The 23136-nt window shown below is 45.2% G+C and overlaps 1 protein-coding gene across 1 annotated transcript in view; it reads right to left on the reverse strand.

Annotated features, from left to right (window-relative positions):
* LOC121269019 (microtubule-associated protein tau-like) overlaps window positions 1-23136 on the reverse strand; it is a 181545-nt gene that overhangs the window by 98730 nt on the left and 59679 nt on the right. The window contains exons 2-4 of the mRNA XM_041173385.1: window positions 19628-19696; window positions 7386-7451; window positions 124-873 (exon numbers count right to left, since the gene is read on the reverse strand). Coding sequence (XP_041029319.1) covers window positions 124-873; window positions 7386-7446 — 811 coding nt within the window. The 5' untranslated portion in view covers window positions 7447-7451; window positions 19628-19696. The remainder of the gene's footprint in view (window positions 1-123; window positions 874-7385; window positions 7452-19627; window positions 19697-23136) is intronic.

Here is a 23136-nt window from a genome sequence, read left to right on the forward strand (position 1 = left end):
CGAGGCAGCAGTTCCAGTTTGGGAAATTCCAGGCACCTGGAAGAAAGGGCAAGAGGCAGAGGGACATGTTGATAGAGCAGGATGGAGAGAAGGTGCTGAGAGGACAGAAACGAAGGGACAAACCTTTCACTGCTGACACAGGCAGGTCTTCATGGTCACTTTTCTGAAAGGCCAGTGTTTGTGGTTGGTCAGGGCTCACTTCTCTATCCTGAGTGGATGGCTGTGGCTGATGAGCTTCAACCCCTTCCTCCTGATTCGCTGCTTCACACTTGTCACCTGCAAGCTGGACTTTGTCATGTGAATCTCTGAACTCAGCATCGCCCAGTCTCTCCTCGCGCTCACTGGCTTCAGTTGGTTTTAGGTCTGCAGTAGCTTCCATGTCAGACTCAGCCTCTTGAACACTTCCTTCTGTCAAGGTCATTTCTGTTGATTCACCTGTATCATCTCCAGCAATCAAGCCCAATGATCCAATGGCCTCAGGAAGAAGCTCTCCCATTTCCTGCTCCATGCTCTCAGTCAGCTCCTGGTCCATACACTGTTCCGAGGTCAGTAGAATTGTGTGACCCATATCAAGAGGTCCTGTTTCCTCACTAACTTGTTTTTCTTCAAATCCAAAGCTTGCTGCTTCTAGCCCAGACATATCAACTTCTGATGCCTGAGGGCTGTCCAAAGTGAGCAATGCCTCCTCGGTGACTGAAGGGGTCATAGTCACAACCTCCTCAGTCCGTACAGTGCTCATAGGCACAAGCGGTTCCTTAAGAACTGGACTAGTTTGCTCATTTGGGCCTATCTCAGCCATCATTCCCTCGATGACACTCTGTTGCTTGTAGCTCTGCTGAACTTCAACATAGGCCAGAGCTTCCTCTTCTCCTTCTGTTGTTAGAGAAGTAAAGGCCGCAATTTAACGGAGAATACATCTGGTGAAATTCTGATACAGGGAAGCAAAGCAGCAACAGGGCAACACCAACAGAACAGAGAGGCCATGAAGACATCCCATGTTGCAAAGTGCTGCTGGGAAACAAAGCTGCTGAATTAAAGAACTATAGCCCCATCCCAAAATAAAAACAAGAATAATGTGTGGCTGTGCAATGAGTTGCTTCTTTATCGCTCGGTTTAGCTCCTTCTCTACTCTTCCCAGCTATCCATCCTCTTCCTCCTGGAAGGACTGGGAGAACAGCTTTGAGAAACAACTGGCATCTTGCCGGAAAGAGGAAGGGAAATCGACAGACATGGCAGCCCACAGGCCCCTTGTTCACCACCTCGAGGCTAGGCCATGGACAAGAGGCAGTTCCCAGGCCTCTTACCCATCAGCCTTTGGGATCATTTGTCAACAAATGGTAATGGGGTCAAAGTGCAAGATTAATAATACATAGAATGGAGTCAATGACTAACCAAACGGACAGACAATGAACACATTGAGTTGTGAGGACAAACAAAACATTTAATGGTTTAGAGCTTGGCAAGCAATCATTTCCACAGCACTGCTGCTACCCCCAAGTACCCAACACCCCGCCAGACACCAATGTCTCCCTGATACCCCTACCCACCCACCAGGCACTGTTCCCACCAACAATGTTCCCCCCCCAGCCACCCCTTCAGACACCCCTTCCACAAGACACCCCATCCCCAGACACCACTGTCCCCCAGGCACTGCTCCCACAACAATGTTGCCCCCCAGACACCCCTCTCCACAGACACCCCTCTCCACAGACACCCCCACAGACACCCCCACAGACACCCCCACAGACACCTCCACAGACACCTCCACAGACACCCCCACAGACACCCCCACAGACACCCCTCTCCACAGACACCCCTCTCCACAGACACCCCCACAGACACACCCACAGACACACCCACAGACACACCCACAGACACCCCTCTCCACAGACACCCCTCTCCACAGACACCCCTCTCCACAGACACCCCTCTCCACAGACACCCCTCTCCACAGACACCCCTCTCCACAGACACCCCTCTCCACAGACACACCCACAGACACCTCTATAGACACCTCCACAGACACTTCCCCCCAGACATTAATCCCCCATAGAGATGATGTGATTTGAGGGTCTGTGGAGTGACATTCCAATTGTTCGCTGATTAACCTGGAATATGAAGGTTGGTTTGAATGAAGAAACTTCAGTCCATTCACAAGGAAATTTACCCACAAACAGAAGAGGCCATTGTGCACAGTCTTAAACTTTAATGAAAATGCCCACACTGTCTGAATTTCAATCATCTTTGGATCAGTTTGGGAATTCCCTTTCATTGAGGAGGTTGATCTGGACTGTATCTGCTTGCTCTGGGATATGAGCTGCAGCACTGTTTATTCTGAATGCCTTCAGTTTCTTCAGTAAACTAGCTCTAGCCTTACAGAGAGTGAGCTAGCCTGTGTGATTAATGTGCATTAAAGTTCCATTTTCACTTAAGGCCTGTAGTAGCACTTAGCACTGCTATTTCCTTAACTTTGACATGATTGTTTTAAATATCTACCAGCCTGTCCAGGGGATGTCTGTGCAGATAATGGTTAAACCTGGCTATGGATCACACTGTCTACACGCACTAAGTGAATGCTGAGGAGATGCCTGTTCAGTGGGTTTGGCATCATGACTTGGCAATGCTGGGTAATTCTCCATCAGTGATTAGCGCAGACATTACATGGAGAATGCTTCTCTTTGAACTCTCCTCTCTTGTTCTTCCTGAGCTTCCAATCCCCTATCCACCATGAACAACGGGTCTGGAGCATTATCTCCGGTACATGCTTGAGGATTAAGAAATTTTCATATTTGTACCAGAAAAACTCCCTTTTCAGTTTTGAATCTCCCTCCATTCACACCCTCCACCCCCCCGCCCCCTCCGTTGCCAGTCACATCTCAAGAAGAAGTAGCTGTCCCTCTTCATGAGATTAACTGAGAAAGGAGACAGTTTCAAACCAAAGTGATTCAGCCACACTTTAAAGGCTTGAATTTCTAAATGGCAGCAATGCCACTGATGTGACTGGTTATCAGTAAGCAGTGTTTACAATAATTCAAATGGATTTGTGTGTATTTTGGAAGCTGAGTGCTTAGACTGAGTAACATGATAAATGACTGCGCCACCTCCACCTTTCTGCTGATGAATGACATGTAGGTCACATTGTAATCTCAGTGGGTTCCAGCTTCTGAGCTGTTATTTTTGATTTAATTGCTTTCTCTCTCCCTTGATTTCTCTTCCTTCCTCTCCCCACTGTCTCCTCTTTACTTTCTCTGCCTCTCACTTGCTGTCTTCTTTTCCCCCTCTCTTCCTGTTACTCTTTCTGTTTTTCTTATCTTTCCCTCTCTGTCTGCATGTGGTTCTCTCTCCCTCTACCTTGATCTCGCTTGCCTCTCTCCTCTCTTTCATTCCTCTCTCCTCATTGTTTTATCTCTTCACTCTTGTCTTTCTCCCGCTTCCACTCCCCTCTCTTCATTTCACTGCCTTAATTTTCTTTCTATCTGCTTCTCAGTCTTTCTTTCTCTCTCTGTCTCTGTCTCTCTCTCTCTGTCTTGCCTACCTCACTACCCCCTTAACGTTTAACCTGAGAACTGGGTTAAGATTGACTTTGGATCTATCAAATCATGGGCCCATCGATATCCTTTCGTGGGAAGAGCTTCACTTACTTTGTTTAAACAGTTGGAACATTAAGCCATGCATGTTATACGTGTTCAGAGAGTCTGTGATTTGACTCATTCTCCAACACAGGCTTTCCACACAACTTGCTCACCGGGTCAACTTTTCTTCACTTTGAACCTGGGAAGAGCTTGCTTCATTGGAGCAAACCCAAGGAAAAATGGCTGGGAAAATGCGTGGGATGTTCCAGGGACCTATCAGGGCTGAGGAAGCCTGGTATCTGTAGAGATGGTATAGAAATCAGGCTCAAGTGATGTCATCACATGTTCGATCTCATTTGTGGCCTTGGTTTGGTAGAGGCCTAAATATGAGGGAAGGTTCCCAACTCCTGTCGGGTGCATTATTTCATCACACGATCTTTCACCTCCAACAGCCCTGAGAATCAAATTGTCTTTTTTCTATATCTGATCCATTAAAGAGCTCAAAGAAAATAGCAAAACCTAATGCCCTTATGACCTTCCTTAAACAATGCACAGGAGATTAACCTTCAATTCTTGGTGTTTTCAAGGCACTTCTGGAGGGTTAGGACTCCTAATATAGGGACGTGAAGAGAAATGGGCCTTCAGCTTTGTGCCCAACCTGCTCGGGCCTGCCTACAAACCTTTGAACCTATGTGAACCTAGGAGGTGGATACCTTGTAGCATGTGGCACTGGTTAGCCCTGTAATGCTGGTTGGTCCTAACAACAGTTAGGCCAATGGTGCTAGTTAAGTCTGGAATACTGTTTAGTCCTGGAGTACTGGTTAGTCCTGGAGTACTGGTTAGGCCTGGAGTACTGGTTAGGCCTGGAGTACTGGTTAGGCCTGGAGTACTGGTTAGGCCTGGAGTACTGGTTAGGCCTGGAGTACTGGTTAGGCCTGGAGTACTGGTTAAGCTTGCGTTACTGACAATGTTAGTAGTACTGGTTGGCTTTCTTCCTTCACTTCAAGTCATATGTTCACATTGGAGAATGTTGGACTCAGCATGATAATTTGAACCTAGCATACAAGCAGGTTAAGGTCAATTCAGGTGGAAGCCAGTTCAGGTGGGCTCCACATTATTTGTTATAAAAACAAAAAAACTGCGGATGCTGGAAACTCTTTTATGCTCCCCCTACCCCTACTAGAGCTATACCTTGAGTGCCCTACCATCCATTCTTAATTAGCACATTCGTTTAGATAATATCACCAACTTTAACACCTATGTGTTCTTTTGTTCTGTTGTTTGTGACATGTTTTGATGATCTGCTTCTATCACTGCTTGTTTGTCCCTACAACCACACCCCCACTCCACCTCTCTCTCTCTCTCCCCACCCAAACCGCACCCCCCCCCCCCCCCCCCCCCCCCCCCCCCCACACACACACACACACCTTAAACCAGCTTATATTTCACCCCTTTCTTGGACTCACTCAAGTTCTGTTGAAGGGTCATGAGGACTCGAAACGTCAACTCTTTTCTTCTCCGCTGATGCTGCCAGACCAGCTGAGTTTTTCCAGGTAATTCTGTTTTTGTTTTCCACATTATTTGTGCCTAAGCTGGGGGAGGTACCTCAGGAAAACCTGATGACTGGTCACCGTTGTGCGAGGTGTCAGGATCATCAGCATAAACTTCAGTCATCAAATTATTACATCATAGATTTTTGTTAAAAAAGGTAATCTTCCTTTGACATGGACTCAAGAACTTTAAAGTTGCCTGCCAAAGTCACCCGGCCTTTTACAATTGCATTGTGGTCAAGCTCTAGAAGGCTTCAAGTGGATTGCTGGTAGACATACTCAGACATGTGAAGACATTTGAATTTAATTTGCCATAAGGGTAAACAGAAACTCACTGTGGCTTTGCTGGAGGTGTGAATATCTCCTCAAATCTGGGAGAATGGGAACCAATCAAGTTAAGGTCTGACACATGTAAAAGACTAAAAAGACAATGGATGGGACTCTGCTAGCCTCCAAGCCCGGGGCTAACCCGGTACCTGATATGGAAGCAGGATTTAGCAGTTTGAGATAGCAGCCATTTTGTGTTTTTGGATTGTATAAAGGAGGTTGGAAGAAGCCATTTTTGTGAGGTTGGTCTGCCAGCATCTGCTTTACCTATCGAGTCAGCCAATGAAGGAAACGCTGACTCTTCAACTTCACAGCTGCTAAATTGAACCTCAAGTTTCAACCCCTTCCCTCAGAAAGAAAGAATTCAAGCAACGGTCTAAACAAAATCTCACAGAGACTGATTTGACACCACATCTTTATCTTTATCTGTGTTCTAATCCCTCTATCTGTATTTTAGTTAATAACTTTATCGCCTTTACCCAAGTAACTTCCAGCAGTACTTTCATAATAAACTAACCCATAACTCGTTTATCCCTTTTATCTTGTCATCTGGGTTGTTTTTAAATTGAATCACTCGCCAATTAAAAGGGGGGCTATAAACACAAATAAATTCTAAGATAAAAACAAAAAAACTGCGGATGCTGGAAATCCAAAACAAAAACAGAATTACCTGGAAAAACTCAGCAGGTCTGGCAGCATCGGCGGAGAAGAAAAGAGTTGACGTTTCGAGTCCTCATGACCCTTCGACAGAACTTGAGTTCGAGTCCAGGAAAGAGCTGAAATATAAGCTGGTTTAAGGTGTGTGTGTGGGGGGCGGAGAGATAGAGAGACAGAGAGGTGGAGGGGGGGTGGTGTGGTTGTAGGGACAAACAAGCAATGATAGAAGCAGATCATCAAAAGATGTCAACGACAATAGTTATATTCTAAGCTCCAGGCCAGTTTAAGGAAATGCCTTTTACATGGTCATGACAGTGCTCTGTCACAAAGCATCTGAAGCAGCATTTAGGGAGGAGGCTTTATATTGTAGAATGATGAAATAGTGCAGTGGATTCACATACCAGCTTGCAGCAGTATGATACACTCAACTTCATAGATCAGACTCTTTAAATCTGATGAACATGTTACCATGGTGCTTTGGTAACTACATGCTGGGATTTCCAGCTGACTGGAAGCTGAATTTCAAAATGTCAATATTAGCACTCCAGGAAAGGCAGGTCAATAACTAGTAGTAACAGGGCTGAGGCTAGTCAGCTACAGGTAACCATTTTAGCTCTAATTGTAGTTTAAGAAACTGTTCTTGCAGCAGACATTTACAGACGTGGAACCCCAGCAAGCATCGCCAGCTCTGATTGGCTGTAACCCTAGATGTGTCATCACATGACTTCCTACCTCCAGCTGCCCCACCCCCTTCCACAATCCCACCATTGATCACTCAACACAACCATTCTCACAGTCTCTCGTTCCCATAGCAAATTGGAAAGAGATCCTTTTATTAAACAATTGGATGATTCTTGACTGCCAGTCAAACACCTTTTTCTTTCTCGTCAATATTTTTTATCACTAGTAAAGAGAAGAGTTCAAAGAAAATGAATAAAACCCACAATTTTGTCTCTATTATTGTTTCCCGGGTTTTCCCAAAGCATTCAGGAGATTAACCTTGAGACTCCGGGCCAAACCTGAGGGGGTGGGAATTTACTGCAGTGACAGATGCATTTTCAAAAGAGCAGGCATTGCAGCTGGATATATACCACGGCGTATTGGAACTTCAATGGAGGGGTGTATAACGAGTGCCCATAGCCCTCAACCCCATTTTATATAGGCCCAGCTCATTCTTCCATAAACCCAATTGTATCTATCGCTGAATCTCGGGTTTATTGGATATTGCAGCACTGACAGAAGACAATCGAAAATATCTGGAGTGTGAGCGCAGTCTTACCTGCTGTGACCTCTTGTGAAGCCAGGTCCAAGGTTGCTGCAGTAAGAGCAGCTGGATCCATTGCTTCTGAAATGTAGGAACAATTCCAAACAAGCATGTCCAGAAATAATTCAGAGAATGAAACAGCAATCAGAAAATGAACAATGACATAACAAATACGATTCAGAGAGAAAAACACAGACGGAGCCGACAGGGGAACAGTGGGATATAGAGAAGGGACACGCTGGGGAACAGTGGGATATTGAGGGGACACATCAGGAACACATTGATGTAGAGGGAATACAGTGGACAACAGTAACATATAGAACAACTGGGAAACAGAGATGTAGAGGAAAGAAAATGAGGAGCAATGGGATCTGAAAGGACCATCCTAGTAAACACGCCGAGGCGCTGTGGGATATAGAGGGTCTCACTGGGGTGCAGTAAGATACAGAGGGAATGCAGTCTGTGGGACATAGAGGGCTCTTGATGGGGAAGAATGTGACCTGGGGGTGTCCATGCCAGAGAGCAGTGGGTATAGACAGGACACACTGTGAAGCAATGAGATATATTGAGGAATCAGGAGATGTAGAGGGGATATATTAAGTAACAATGGGATGGTGCACGGATCAATTGGTTATATAGAAGATAAAATAGGAAACAGTGGATTAAAGTGGGGACAGACTGGGAATGGTGGGATATAGAGAGGTCACAGTGCGCAACATTTGGATATAGAATGGACAAAATTGGTGGCAATGTGATATAGAAAGGACACATTGAGGAATAGTGGGATGTTGTTAGGACACTCTGGGGAATAGTAGGATATATAAGGGACACACAGTGGATCAGTGGATATAAGGGGGCCACATGGGGAACAGTGGGATATAGACGGGGCACAGAGGGACATAGAAAGGGTACATTGGGGAACTCTGGACTAAATAGAGGGGACACACTAGGAAGCAATGGGATTTAGCGGGAACACAACGAGGAAGATTGGAATATGGAGATGGAACGCTGGGGAAGAGTGAAATATAAAATTGACACACTGAAATTGTGGAGCGTGTGGGGAAGACACATTGTGGAACAGCGGGATATAGAGAGGACACACTGGGAAAGAATGGGATGTAGAGGGACACACTGAGGAGCAGCGGGATATAGCAAGGATACATGAAGAAGCATGGGTTGTGGAGAAGGGACACAATGGGAAACAGTGAGATATATTTTGGGAATATTGCGATAAAAAGTAGACTCACTGGGGAACAGTGAGAGGTGGAGAAGACACTATGGTTTATACTGAGGGGACACATGGAGAGCAGTGGGCTATAGAGAAAGGGCACACTAGTGAATAGTGAGATATTGAGGGGATACAGAGGGGAACATTGGGAAGACTGGGATTTAGAGGTGACCCTCTGGGCGACTGTGGGTTTCACACAACAAAGCGTCTTGCAGGAACGTTATAAAACAAAATATGACACTGAGCCATATAAAGCAATATTAGGAGATGATCAAAAGCTTGGTCAAAGAAATAAGTTTTAAGGAGTGTCTTCAAGGAGGAAAGCGAGCTAGAGACACAAAGAGAGAAGTATAGGAGGCCCTAATTTGATGATTGGAGATATTTTAGAGGATTGTAGGGTTGGTGGAAATTACACAGATAGGAAGGGGCCAGGCCATGGATATGAGAACATAAAACAATTAGGAGCAGGAGGAGGCCATTTGGCCCCTTGAGCCTGCTCCACCATTTGATAAAACCATGGCTGATCTGACTGTGGCCTAAACTCCACTTTCCTGCCCACCCCCTCTATCCTTTGACTCCCCTGTCAGTCAAGAATCTGTCTAACTCAGCCTTAAAAATATTCAATGACCCAGCCTCCACTGCTCTCTGGGAAAGAGAATTCCACAGACCAATGAACCTCTGTGAGAAAAAAATCTCTTCTCATCTCTGTTTTAAATGGGTTACTTTCAAACTGCATTGCCTAGACTTAGTCTCCCGCATTAGAGGAAACATCCTATCAGCATCCACCCTGTCAAGTCCCCTCAAGATCTTAAATGTTTCAATAAGATCACCTCTCATTCCTCCATGGAGGGATTGAGAACAGGCATCGGAATTTGAGAATCAGAACATTGCTTGACCAGGAGCCAGTGTAGGTCAGTGAGCGCAGGGATGATAGGAGAATGGGACTCTGTGCAAGTTAAGGCATGAGCAGCAGAGTTTTGGATGAACTCAAGTTTAGGGAAGGCAGAATGTAGGTGACTAGCAAGGAGTGCATTGAAATAGTTGAATCTAGAGGTTATGAAGGCACAAGTGAGGGGTTCAGCAACAGATGAGCTGAGACAGGAAAGTCGGGTAATGTTACAAAGGTGGCAATTGACAGTCTTAAAGATGGCACAAATATATGGTGGCAAGCTTATCTCGAGGTCAAATATGACACCAAGATTACAAACAGACTGGGTTAGTACCAGATTTCCCAGGGATAGGGATGGAATCGATAGCTAGAAAAGATTTTGGGGCAGGAACTGAAAAATGGCTTCAGTCTTCCTGATATTTAATTGGAGGAAACTTCTGCTCATCCAGTTCTGGATGTCAGATAAGCAGTCTGATAATTTAACAACAGTGGAAGAGGTGAGAGAGGTGATGGTGAGGTAGAGCTGAGTGTCACCAGTATACATGTGAAAACTAGCACTGTGCTTTTGGATGCTGTCACCAAGAGGCAACAGGTAGATGGGAAATAGGAGGGGTCAAGGATAGATCCTTGGGAGATACCAGACGGAACAGTGTGGGAGCAGGGAGAGAAGCCATTACAAGTGATCCTCTGACTACGATTAGATTGATAAGAATGGAACCAGGTAAGAGCAGTCCCAGCCAGCTGGGTAACAGCGGAGAGGTGTTGGAGGAGGATGGTGTGGTCAACCGAGTCAAAGGCTGCAGACAGGTTGAAAAGGGCGAGGAGGGAAAGTTTATCTTTTCACAGTCACACAGGATGTCATCTGTGATTTTGATAAGGGCCATTTCAGTACTGTGGTAGGGGCAGAAACCTGATTGGAGGGATTCCAAATGAAATTCCAAAAAAGATTGGAATGGATCTGGGAGGTGGCAACAGTTTAAGGACTTTGGAGAGGAAAGGGAGTTGGAGGCAGGATGATAGGTTACAAGTGGTAGATTTAAAGGAGAGAGGGACAACACCTGAAGAGAGAGAACCATTTATGCTTTGGTCAATGTAGGCCCCAGGAGGTGTGGCTGGCTAATCAGTAGTTTACTGGGAATAGGATTGAGAAAGCAGGAGGTGGGCCTCATGGACAAGATGAGCTCAGAGAGGCAATGAGGGAAATAGGAGAGAAACTAGAGAAAGGAGTGAGTTCAGGGCTGGTGCAGGGGGGAGTTTTAGAGGAAGTTTGGCCTGGTGAGCTAGTGGAAGGAGGGACTGCGTAAAGGTGTGACCTAAAGGGAACCCATAGAGAACTTTGGAATATAGGAAGGGACACACTGGGCTACAGTTCAGGAACATTGGGATAGAGAAGATAGCTGGGCAACAGTAAGGTATAATGGGGCACACTGTGAGACAGCGGTATATAGAAGGAACACAATTCGAACAGTGGGATTTAGAGGGGGGCTTGCAGGGAAGCTAGCACAGTGCTAGTTTTCACATGTATACTGGTGACACTCAGCTCTACCTCACCATCACCTCTCTCACCTCTTCCACTGTTGTTAAATTATCAGACTGCTTATCTGACATCCAGAACTGGATGAGCAGAAGTTTCTTCCAATTAAATATCAGGAAGACTGAAGCCATTTTTCAGTTCCTGCCCCAAAATCTTTTCTAGCTATCGATTCCATCCCTATCCCTGGGAAATCTGGCACTAACCCAGTCTGTTTGTAATCTTGGTGTCATATTTGACCCCGAGATAAGCTTACCACCATATATTTGTGCCATCTTTAAGACTGTCAGTTGCCACCTCTGTAACATTACCTGACTTTCCTGTCTCAGCTCATCTGTTGTTGAACCCTTCACTTGTGCCTTCATAACCTCTTCTTGGAATACAAGAAGGGACACACTGAGCAGGAGTGGAATATAGAGCAATGGCAGTTTATGGAGGGGTCATACTGGGGAACAGTAGGATATAGAAGGGACATATAGAGGTACAATGGGATATAGAGGGACCTCACTGGGAAGAACAGCATTTAAAGTTACATACTTGGGAACAGAGGAGTCACATGGGCAATAGTGGATTATAGGGAAGGGACACACTGAGGAGCAGAGTGATATATAGAGGTGAGAGACTGGGGAACAGTGGCATATAAAGAAGATCCAGTGGAGAACAGTGGGATATCGTGGGAACACACTGGGAAACAGTGGATTATCAAAAGACTACAGTTCAGAAAAGTGGGTTACAGAGACGACACATGGAGGAACAGTGGGATATAGAGCATAAACACAGGAACAATGGGGCATAGAGAGGCCAACTGGAGATCAGTGAGATATATAGGAGACACTGAGAATAATGAGATATAAAGGGGTCACAGTGAGAAACATTGGGATATAGAAAGGAGGCACACTGGGGAACGGTGGGATATAGAGATTATACACTGGGAAGAATTTGTTTTAGAGGAACACATTGGAGAGTTTTGGGATATAGAGCTGAGACATGGTGAATAGGGGAATGCATTTGCCACTTGCAGAGGAACTTTGGGACGTAGGGGTGATACAATGGGGAAAAAGGGAAAAGTGGGATTATAGAATCATGGGAGGGAATCTTATGGAGGTGATTGATGGCTCGATTGTTGGCTGCAGAATCAGTGAGAGACCTGCGCTGCCTCCTCCTGGAGTAAATCAGGCAGCTGGGAGGCCACCGGCAGAACTTTCATGGGATCAGGACCCAGGGGGGCGGCAAGTCTTGTCCACCGAGAACTGCTGGCCACTCAGAGGCTGGCAGCTCTTTTGCTCAGTAATGCCACTGAGGAGGCGGTGCCTATTGCAGGAAATACACCCCCCGAAGGGCCAGATTCACAGATCAATGATGGCAGGAGGAGTTTTGCAGGGTAGGGGTTCCGTGGGAGGGGGTTTAAGGATGAGGTGGGGGAAGGCTCTCAGCAGGCCCCTTCTTCCCGATGTCGGGTTTACAATCGGGCACTGAGTGCCTTTGAACGAGGGACTTCCCTGGGAGATCACAAGCAACTTGCATGGTTTTCTTGTTGTGCTATCCGTTTGGTGACACGTCCACTCACAGTGGCAGGAAGAGGCCCTGGATTGGTCATTCGTTGTTCGCTTAAGGGCCTCAATTTGCAGTTGGGTGGGAAAGCCATCCAAGGGCTCTCCACCACAGACTTAATCCGGGTAGAGGTAGGGAGGTGTTGGAGTCCAATAAAATGCTCCCGCCACCTCTAAACTCGCCATGTGGGGAGGAGTATAAAATACTGCCCATGGAGTCATTACAGCACCGAAGGAGGACATTTGGCCCATTGAGTCCTTGTTGGCTCTCTTTAAAGCAATCCGATTAGTCTCATTCCCCACTCCGTCCCCATAGTCCTGCAAGTTTACTTCCCTCAAGCGCTCACCCAATTTCCTTTTGAAATCATTCACAATCGCTGCTTCCACCACCCCTGTGGGCAGAGAGGTTCAGGTCAGCACCACTTTCTGCGTAAAAATGTTGTTCCTCACATCCCTCTTGCATCACTTGCCCAAAACCTTAACTCTGTGTCCGCCTAGTCTTTGTACCATCAGCAAATGAAGACAGCTTTTCTTTTTCTATCTTATCTAAATCTGTCTTCTAACATTGTACACCTCGATCAGATCTCCTCTCAATCTCCTCTACTCCAAGGAGAACAACCACAATTCCTCCAAGCCAACCTTGTAACTAAAATCTCTCATACCCAAAACCATTCTGGTAAATTTCCTCTAAACCTTCTCAAAGGACCCTCACTCACATCCTTGCAATACCCTAGTTGTGGCCTAACCAGAGCTTTACAAAGGGTCAGCATAACTTTCCTGCTTTTGTACCCAATACCTATATATATGAAGCCAAGATCACATAAGTTTTGCTAATTACTATTCTCAATATGTCCTGCCATCTACAAAGACCTATGCACATGAACCCCTAGGTTCCTCTGTTCCTGAGCACTCTTTAAAACTGTGCCATTGAGTATTATTTGCCTCCTCTATCTCTTCTGCCAGAACATACCACCTCATACTGTATCCATTTCTATCTGTCCATTCAGCTGGCTCATCTATGTCCTGGTGCAGGCGATTCATATCATTCTCACCGTTTGCCACTCTTCCAAGTTCAGGATCATCAGCAAATTTTGAAATTTTACTTTGGCTTCTGACATCCAAGTCATTTATACATATTAAACAAAATAGCGGTCCTAGCACTGACCCTTGTTGGACACTGTCTACCATACTCCGATCAGAAACAAAAACATTTACTATAGCTCACCATTTTCTGTCCTTTAGCTATTTTTTTTATCCAAACTGACACTGACTCTCTTATTCCATGTGTAACAATTTTGTAAACCAGCCTTTTATGTGATACTTTATCAAAGGCTTCTTCAGAATCCAGTTGGACAACATCCACCACATTCCCTTCATCTACCTTTTTTGATATTTCATCAATGTGATTTGTCAAACAGGATCTACATTTTATAAATACATGCTGCTGCTTCTGAACAAACTCAAACCTCTCCAAGTTCCTGTTGATTTTTTCCCCTGATTATTGTTTCTAAAATCTCACCCACCACTGATGTTAAACTGACCGGCCTGTAGTTGCTAGGACTGTCCTGACACCCTTTCTGGAATAAGGATGTCACATTTACTATTCTCCAACTGTCTGGCACCTCCCATGTACCTTAGGGAATATTGGAAGCTTAGACAAGCCCTCCCAGTGCCTCCACGTCCATTTCCTTTAGTAACCTGGGATACAAGTCATGTGGGCCAGGTGACTTATCCACTCTAAGCATAGCCAGCCTTTCGGGTACATCCTACTTATCAATTTTCAACTATCTATTACCTCCATCATCTCCGCTTTTACTGATATGTGTTAGCATCCTCTTCCTTATTAAGCACCGATACAAACTGCTCATTAAGTAGTCCAGTCTTGCCCTGTGCCTCAAAGGATATCTCACACTCTTTGTCCTTAAATAGTACCAGCTTAATATCTGTTTACTATTTGTTTGTCAGTATATTTTTTGGGTTCCCTTTTACGTTAACTACCATTCTATTCTCATTCTCTTTGTCAGGCTTATTTTCCTTTTCACTTGCCCTCTCAACTTATTCTATTTGGCCTGGTTCTCACTTGAAGAATTTACCTGACATGTATCATTCACCCTCTTTTTTTATTTCATCACATTCTTACCCTCCCTCATCATCCAAGGAGCCCTGGCTTTGGCTCCCTTACCTTTTGCCTCTTTTTGGAATGTTCCCAGCCTGTATCTGAAACATCTCCTTAAAGATCACCCATTGTTCTGTTACAGATTTCCCTGTCATTCTTTTGATCCATTTTACCCTGGCCAGATCCCTTTTCATCCCATTGAAACTAGCCCTCTTCTGACTTACATGTTTCCTTGTTCTTCTCCATCATTAATCTAAACTTCATGATACAATGATCACTCTTACCCAGTGTTCTCCCACAGACACTTAGTCCACTTGGTACATCTCATTTCCCATCCCCAGATCCAGAAATGCTTCCTTCCTAGTTGGATCAAGAACATATTGGTCAAGGAAATTCTCCCAAACACACTGCAGAAATATCCCCCCACTGACCTCCCCCACCCCGCCCCCCACCACCCCTTACCTTTTACCTCTCAGATCATCCCAATCGATAGTTGGGAAGTTAACATCACTCCACGGTTCTTGCACATCTCTGTGATTCCTCTGCAGATTTGTTCTTCTATTTCTCTCCCACTATTTGGAGAACTGTAGAATTCACCCAGTAGTGTGATTATAATCTTTGTCATTCCAAAATCTAACCAAATGGATTCTGTCCTTGCCCCTCAAGGGCATCCGTTCTTTCCAATGTTACAGTAGCATCCCCTATCAGTATTGCCACTTCTTCTTATTTTCTTTCCCTTTCTTTTCTGAACACTTTCTGTCCTTGAATATTAAGCATCCAGCCCGCAACATTTTTAACCCACATTTCCATTATTGTGACTACATCAGAATCCCACATGGACATTTGTGCTTGTAGCTCACCAGGCTTATTTGCCATGCACTCTATGTTTACATATATGCATTCTAAACCTTTATTTGTATTCCTTGCAGTTTTTCTTAGTTTGTTCCTATCTAATATGAAACTACTTCCTTCTCCAGTATCCAACACTCTCACTCCTTTATACACCTTAATCCCTCTTTTCTACTTCTACAAACTGATGCGCAATTCCCTGCAATTCAGTTCAAATCCTCCCAGTCAAGACACTGGACCCAATCCTGCTGAGGGGCTACCCGTCCCTTTTGAATAGGTGCCTCCTGCCCCAGAACTGGTCTCAATGGTCCAAGAATCTGAAGCCCTCCTGCACCAGGACTCAAGCCACGCATTGATCCTCCCTATCTTCCTATTTCTACTCTGACTGGCATACAGGAAGGATCAAACTAGAAACAATTTATATATTGAGGGGACACTGTGGGGAACTGAGGGATATAGAAGAGACACACTGGGAGACAGTGGGATATAGATGGTGTGCAGTGGAGAACAGTAGGATATAGAAAAGACATACTCAGGGGCAGTAGGTTATTTAGGAAGGGTGTGGGAGGAATTCACTGCATACAGTGGGATGCAGAGTGAACACTCTGGGACCAGCGGGATATAGAGAAGACACACTGGGGAAGTGTAAGTTATATAGAGTGGATGCTTTAGGGAACAGTGGATGTACATGGTCACACAGTGGATATGTAAGCGATAGAGGGAACACACTGGGAGAGAGTTCTGTATAAGGATGAGACATTGTGGAACAGTGGGAGGCAGAGAGGTCCCAGTAGGGAACACTGGAATATAGGTTGGGTCACATTTTGGTACAACTTGGTATGTGGATGGGTCAAATTGGAAAACCACAGGATATATTCAGGAAACACACTGGGGAACTGTGGAATATATAGACATATAGGGGACACATGTCTAATGATGACCAAGAAACCATTGTCAAGTGCCATAAAGACCCATCTGGTTCACAAATATCCTTTAGTGAAGGAAATCTGCCATCCTTACCTGGTCTGGCCTACATGTGACTCCAGACCCACAGCAATGTGGTTGACTCTTAAATGCTCTTTGATTACAAGGCACCCAGTTGTATCAAACCGCTATAAAGTATATAAGGAATGAAACCGGTCAGACCACTCGGCATTGACTAGGCACCAGAACCCAACCTTGTCAACCCTGCAAAGTCCTCCTTACGAAGGAGGCTTGTGCCAAAATTGGGAGAGCTGTCTCATAGGCTAGCCAAGCAACAGCCTGACATAGTCATCCTCATGGAATCATACCTTACAGATAATGTCCCAGACACCACCATCACCATCCCTGGGTATGTCCTGTCCCACCGGCAGGACAGACCCAGATAAGGTGGAGGCACAGTGGTATACAGTCAGGAGGGTGTTGCCCTGGGAGTTCTCAACATCGACTCCAGACCCCATGACCTCATGGCATCAGGTCAAACATGGGCAAGGAAACCTCCTGCTGATTACCACGTACCGCCCTCCCTCAGCTGATGAATCAGTGCTCCTCCACGTTGAACACCTTTTGGAGGAAGCACTGAGGGTGGCAAGATCATAGAATGTACTCTGGGTGTGGAGACTTCAATGTCCATCATCAAGAGTGACTCGGTAGCACCACTACTGACCAAGCTGGCCGAGTCCTAAAGGACATAGCTGCTAGACTGGGTCTGCAGCAGGTGGTGAAGGAACCAACAAGAGGGAAAAACATACTTGACCTCATCCTCACCAACCTGCCTGCCGCAGATGCATCTGTTCTTGACAGTGTCGATAGGGGTGACCACTGTAGAGTCGTTGTGGAGATGAAGTCCTGCCTTCAATTTGAGGATACCCTCCATTGTGTTGTGAAGCACTACCTCCACACGAAGTGGGATAGATTTCGAACAGATCTATCAACTTAAGACTGGGCAATCATGAGGTGCTGTGGGCCATCAGCAGCAGCAGAATTGTACTCAACCACAATCTGTAACCTCATGGCCCGGCATATCCCCCCCTCTACCATTACCATCAAACCAGGGGATCAACCCTGGGTCAACGAAGAGTGCAGGAGAGCATGCCAAGAGCAGCACCAGGTGTACCTAAAAATGAGGTGTCAACCTGGTGAAGCCATAACACAGGACAAAGCCAAGCTGGTTAGTTACTGCCCCATCAGCCTTCTCTCCATTATCAGTAAAGTGATGGAAGGGGTCATCAACAGTGCTAACAAGCGGCACTTGCTTATCAATAATCTGCTCACTTACTCATGGTTTGGGTTCTGCCAGGGACACTCAGCTCCTGACCTCATTACACATAATATGGACATAAGAGCTGAACTCCAGAGGTGAGGTGAGAGTGACTGCTCTTGACATTAAGGCAGCAATGCCCCTTGACATTCAATGGGATTACCATAGCTGAATTCCCTACTATCAACATCCTCGGGATTACCATTGGCCAGAAACTGAGCTGGACTAACCACATAAATATTGTGACTATAAGAGCAGGTCAGAGGCTAGGAATCCTGTGGCGAGTAACTCACTTCCTGACTCCCTAAAGCCTGCCCACAAGACACAAGTCAGAAATGTGATGGAACACTCTCCACTTGCCTGGATGAGTGCAGCTCCATCAATACTCAAGAAGCTCAACACCATCCAGGACAAAGCAGCCCCGCTTGATTGGCACCCCATCCACCACCTTAAACATTCACTCCCTCCACCACCGACTTACAGTAGCAGCAGTGTGTACTATCTACAAGATGCACTGCAGCAACTCACCAAGGTTCCTTTGACAGCACCTTCCAAACCCACGACTGCTACCATCTAGAAGGACAAGGGCAGCTGACACATGGGAATACCACCACCTCCAAGCCACATATCATCCTGACTTGGAAATATATCGCCATCCTTCACTGTCGCTGGGTCAAAATCCTGGAACTCCCTTCCTAACAGCACTGTGGGTGTACCTACACCAAATGGACTGTAGCGGTTCAAGAAGGCAGCTCAGCCCCACCTGCTGACAGGCAATTAGGGACGGACAATAAACAGTGGCCTAACCGCCGATGTCCACATCCCATGAATGAAGATAAAAAAAGCATTGGGTAACAGTGCGATAAATATATATAGGATGCACACTGGGGAACAGTGGGAAAAAGAGGGGATCTAATCAGAAACACAGGAATATAGAGAGGATACACTGACAACAGTGGGATGTAGAGGGGAGTCAATGTGGGACAGTGAGATCTGGAGAGACCACACTAAAGACCAGTGGATATCTAGGGAGAAATTGGGAAGCAGTGGAATAATGAGGGGGCACATGCGGAACAGTGAATAATATAGAAGAGACACACTGGGGAACAATGAGATATATTGAGGGGGCACTTTGGGATATAAAAGGATCAAAGTTTATAAGATTTTTCTCCTGCTGATGTTGAAGTGTAGTGAATATTTATTCATGCTACATTAGAGCTACATTGTTAGAATATAGCTTGCATATTGGAACTGATCTTGCTAATATTGGAGCTGTATCAGAGTTGATATCTGGGGAATGAGAGGTACTCCAGTGTCAGAACAAATCAATGCAGACAATCATGAGTAATGGACTGGTATCAGTGCTGATATCAAAGTGTATTAACGTAGGCCTGGGGGTTACTGGACCTGTATCTAAGTAAATGGACTTATTTTGATGTGGTTACTGGTAACAATTAGTCTTGTTAAGTATTGGTCTTGTGGGATGGTGTCCTTGTGCAAGTGCCAGCCCCAGGCCTTTCCAGAAGCAAAATATTGCAGATGCTAGAAATCTAAGATAAAAACAGAAAGTGCTGGAAAAACTCAGGAGCTCTGGCAGCCTCTGTAGAGAGGGAAACAGAGTTAACATTTTGAGTCTGATGTGACTCTTCTTCGGAACTCCAAAGTTCTGAACAACTGTCATAATGGACTCAAAACATTAATTCTGTTCCTGTCTCCACAGATGCTGCCAGAGCTGCTGAGTTTTTCCAGCATTTCCTGGTTTCATTCCATGGCTCTCTAGGCTTTGGAGCAGCACTAACCATGTTTTTGGAGGAAGCTGTTGCTATCAATACAGAGATGGGGCAGCACCTACCCTCTGAAGATGGTGTACTCTTCACATCAGAATCATCTGAAATAGGTTCATCAGAGACAGGAGAAGAATCTGAAAGAGGATTTATAGGACAAAGGTTACAGTGTGTTGGACATCTGAGCACTCTAACTGCTCATACTAGCTGAATCTCATAGAAAACATTACATAAATCTAACACTATTCTGGCTGAGTTTTGAAATCCTGAATGAGCTCTTTCAGGTTAAACTCACTTGAGCACTAATCTAGATCAGTAAAGTTAACTCAACAGCTTTAATCCCAATCAGTAAGATTAACTCTACCGCATTAACCCAGATCAGTACAATTAACTCTACCGCGTTAGTCAGATTGGTACACCATTTCTACAACACTAGCACAGGTAAGGCGAGGTGAGGGTGACTGCCCTTGACATCAAGGGAGCATTTGACCGAGTGTGGCATCAAGGACCCCTAGCAAAACTGGAGTCAATGGGAATCAGGGGAAAACTCTTCGCTGATTGGTGTTATACCTAGCACAAAGGAAGATGGTTGTGGTTGTTGGAGGTCAATCATTTCAACTCCAGGACATCACTGCAGGAGTTCCTCAGGGTAGTGTCCTAGGCCCAACCATCTTCAGCTGCTTCATTCAGAAACTGAACTGGACTAACCATATAAATACAGTGGCTACAAGAGCAGCTCAGAGGCTAGGAATCCTGTGATGAGTAACTCACCTCCTGACTCCCCAAAGTATGACCACCATTTACAAGACACAAGTCAGGAGTGTGATGGAATACTCCCCACTTGCCTGGATGAGTACAGCTCCCATAACACTCAAGAAGCTTGACACCATCCAGGACAAAGCAACCCGCTTGACTGGCACCCCATCCACAAACATTCAATCTCTCCATCACTGATGCACAGTAGCAGCAGTGTGTACCCTCTACAAGATGCACTGCAGGAACTCCTTAGACAGCACCTTCCAAACCCTCGACCACTACCAACTAGAAGGACAAGGGCGGCAGATAGATGGGAACACCACCACCTGGAAGTTCCCCTCCAGGCCACTCACCATCCTGACTTGGAAATATATCACCGTTCCTTCACTGTCGTTGGGTCAAAATCCTGGAACTCCCTTCCAAACAGCAATGTGGGTGTACCTACACCACATGGACTGCAGCGGGTCAAGAAGGCAGCTCACCACCACCTTCTGAAGGGCAATTAGGGATGAGCAATAAATGCTGGCCCAGCCAACGAAGCCCACATCCCATAAATTAAGGAATAAAAGATCAGTTGAAGTAATTCAGCAGCAATAATCCAGATTAGTTCAATGAACTTGGCAATTGGAACTACAATTTCAAAAATTTGCAATCAATGGCAAATTTAGGGAAATAATTAATACTGAGGAGGACTGTGACAAATTACAAAACAAGATTAATAAACTTCAAGAATGGACTTGCAATTGGGCACATGGATTTCAGTACAGCTAAGTGTGAAGGTGCATTTTAGAAAGAAGCAGGAAGTCACAAAGTCCTTAGAAAATAAGAGCCTTAATGGGTAATAAAATAAAAAATAATGATACAGGCTAAAGATGCTGTTTCAAAGCAAAATTTATTTCTAAAGGGTTAGCACTGAAAAGCAGAGAAACTATGTCACACTCCTATCAGAACTTGGTTAGATCACATTTGTACTACTCGAACTGGCTTCTAAATTATTAAGTGGGTACAGAGGTACTGGAGACTGGAGAAGTTGAAATAAAAGGCGATACCAGAACTGAGGCTTTGATCAGGAAAGATTGAACAGACTCGGGCTCCTCAGGAAAAGAGAAGGCTGAAGACTGACCCAATAGAAATCTTTAAAATTATCAAGGGTTTGATAGGGTAGATGTAGAGGTGATGTTTCCATTTGTGGGTGAGACCGAAACTAGGGGCCAGCAATATCAAATAATCACCAAGAAATCCAGTACGGAATTCAGGAGAATCTTTTTTTGCCCAAAGATTGGTTCAAATGTGGAGCTCACCACTACAGGGCACCACTGAGGCGAGTAGCACAGATGCATTTAAGGGGAAGCTTGTTAAGCGCATGAGGAAGGAATAAACAAATATACTGATAGTGAGATAAAGAGGGCTGGGGGAAAGTATATGAAGAAGGATGGGAGGAGGGTCAGGTGGAGCATGGAACAGTTGGGCTGAATGACATGTTCCTGGACTTTACACTCTTTGAACTTCAACGTCAATCAGTATGCAGATCAGTATAATCCACACAATAATCCAGGAACGTGTATTAATTGATTCCAACTTGATGAGTGAGTGCACTCCCAATTGGTAAATATAAGCTATTGGATGATTACATACATGATGGGGGTATATAATTGCCCTAGTGGGGAATACACTCACCCTCGCTGCTGGGTGACTACAAGGTGGAGGTAGTATATAAATTACTGGTGGGTGAGTGTATTCCCAATGTTTGAACATATCTTCTGATAGGCCATTATATTTTCGAAGCTGTAAAGATTCCGCAGGGAGATGAGTACTTTTCTGCTGGGTGAATATATTCCCCTCTGCTGGGTGAGTACACCCCCAATGGGTGAATATAATCTCCCTGATGTGTGGATACACCCCCAATAGGTGAATATAATCTCCCTGTGTGGATACACCCCCAATGGGTGAATATAATCTCCCTGATGTGTGGGTACACCCCCAATTGGTGAATATAATCTCCCTGATGTGTGGATACAACCCCAATGGGTGAATATAATCTCCCTGATGTGTGGATACACCCCCAATGGGTGAATATAATCTCCCTGATGTGTGGATACACCCCCAATAGGTGAATATAATCTCCCTGTGTGGATACACCCCCAATAGGTGAATATAATCTCCATGATGTGTGGGTATACCCCCAACGGGTGAATATAATCTCCCTGTGTGGATACACCCCCAATGGGTGAATATAATCTCCCTGATGTGTGGATACACCCACAATGGGTGAATATAATCTCCCTGATGTGTGGATACACCCACAATGGGTGAATATAATCTCCCTGATGTGTGGGTACACCCCCAATAGGTGAATATAATCTCCCTCCGTGGATAGACCCCCAATGGATGAATATAATCTCCCTGATGTGTGGATACACCCCCAATGGGTGAATATAATCTCCCTGATGTGTGGATACACCCCCAATGGGTGAATATAATCTCCCTGATGTGTGGATACACCCCCAATAGGTGAATATAATCTCCCTGATGTGTGGGTACACCCCCAATGGGTGAATCTAAGCCCCATGACATTCAACGTATGCTTCTATTGAGTGATGTACATTGCTCACAGGCAAAGATAACACTGATGGGTGAATACACTCCCAATGGGTGAACATTACGTAGAATCTACAGCATAGAAACTGGCTATTCAGCCCAAGAGTTCGATACTGGTACTTCTGCTCTCACACAATTTTGTTAGTCAGTGATGGTAGTTATGACGGTAGTTGTGATGGTAGTTATGACGGTAGTTATGATGGTAGTTGTGATGGTAGTTGTG

This window comes from Carcharodon carcharias, chromosome 23 (genome assembly GCF_017639515.1).
Source record: "Carcharodon carcharias isolate sCarCar2 chromosome 23, sCarCar2.pri, whole genome shotgun sequence".
In the NCBI taxonomy this organism is placed as follows: domain Eukaryota; kingdom Metazoa; phylum Chordata; class Chondrichthyes; order Lamniformes; family Lamnidae; genus Carcharodon; species Carcharodon carcharias.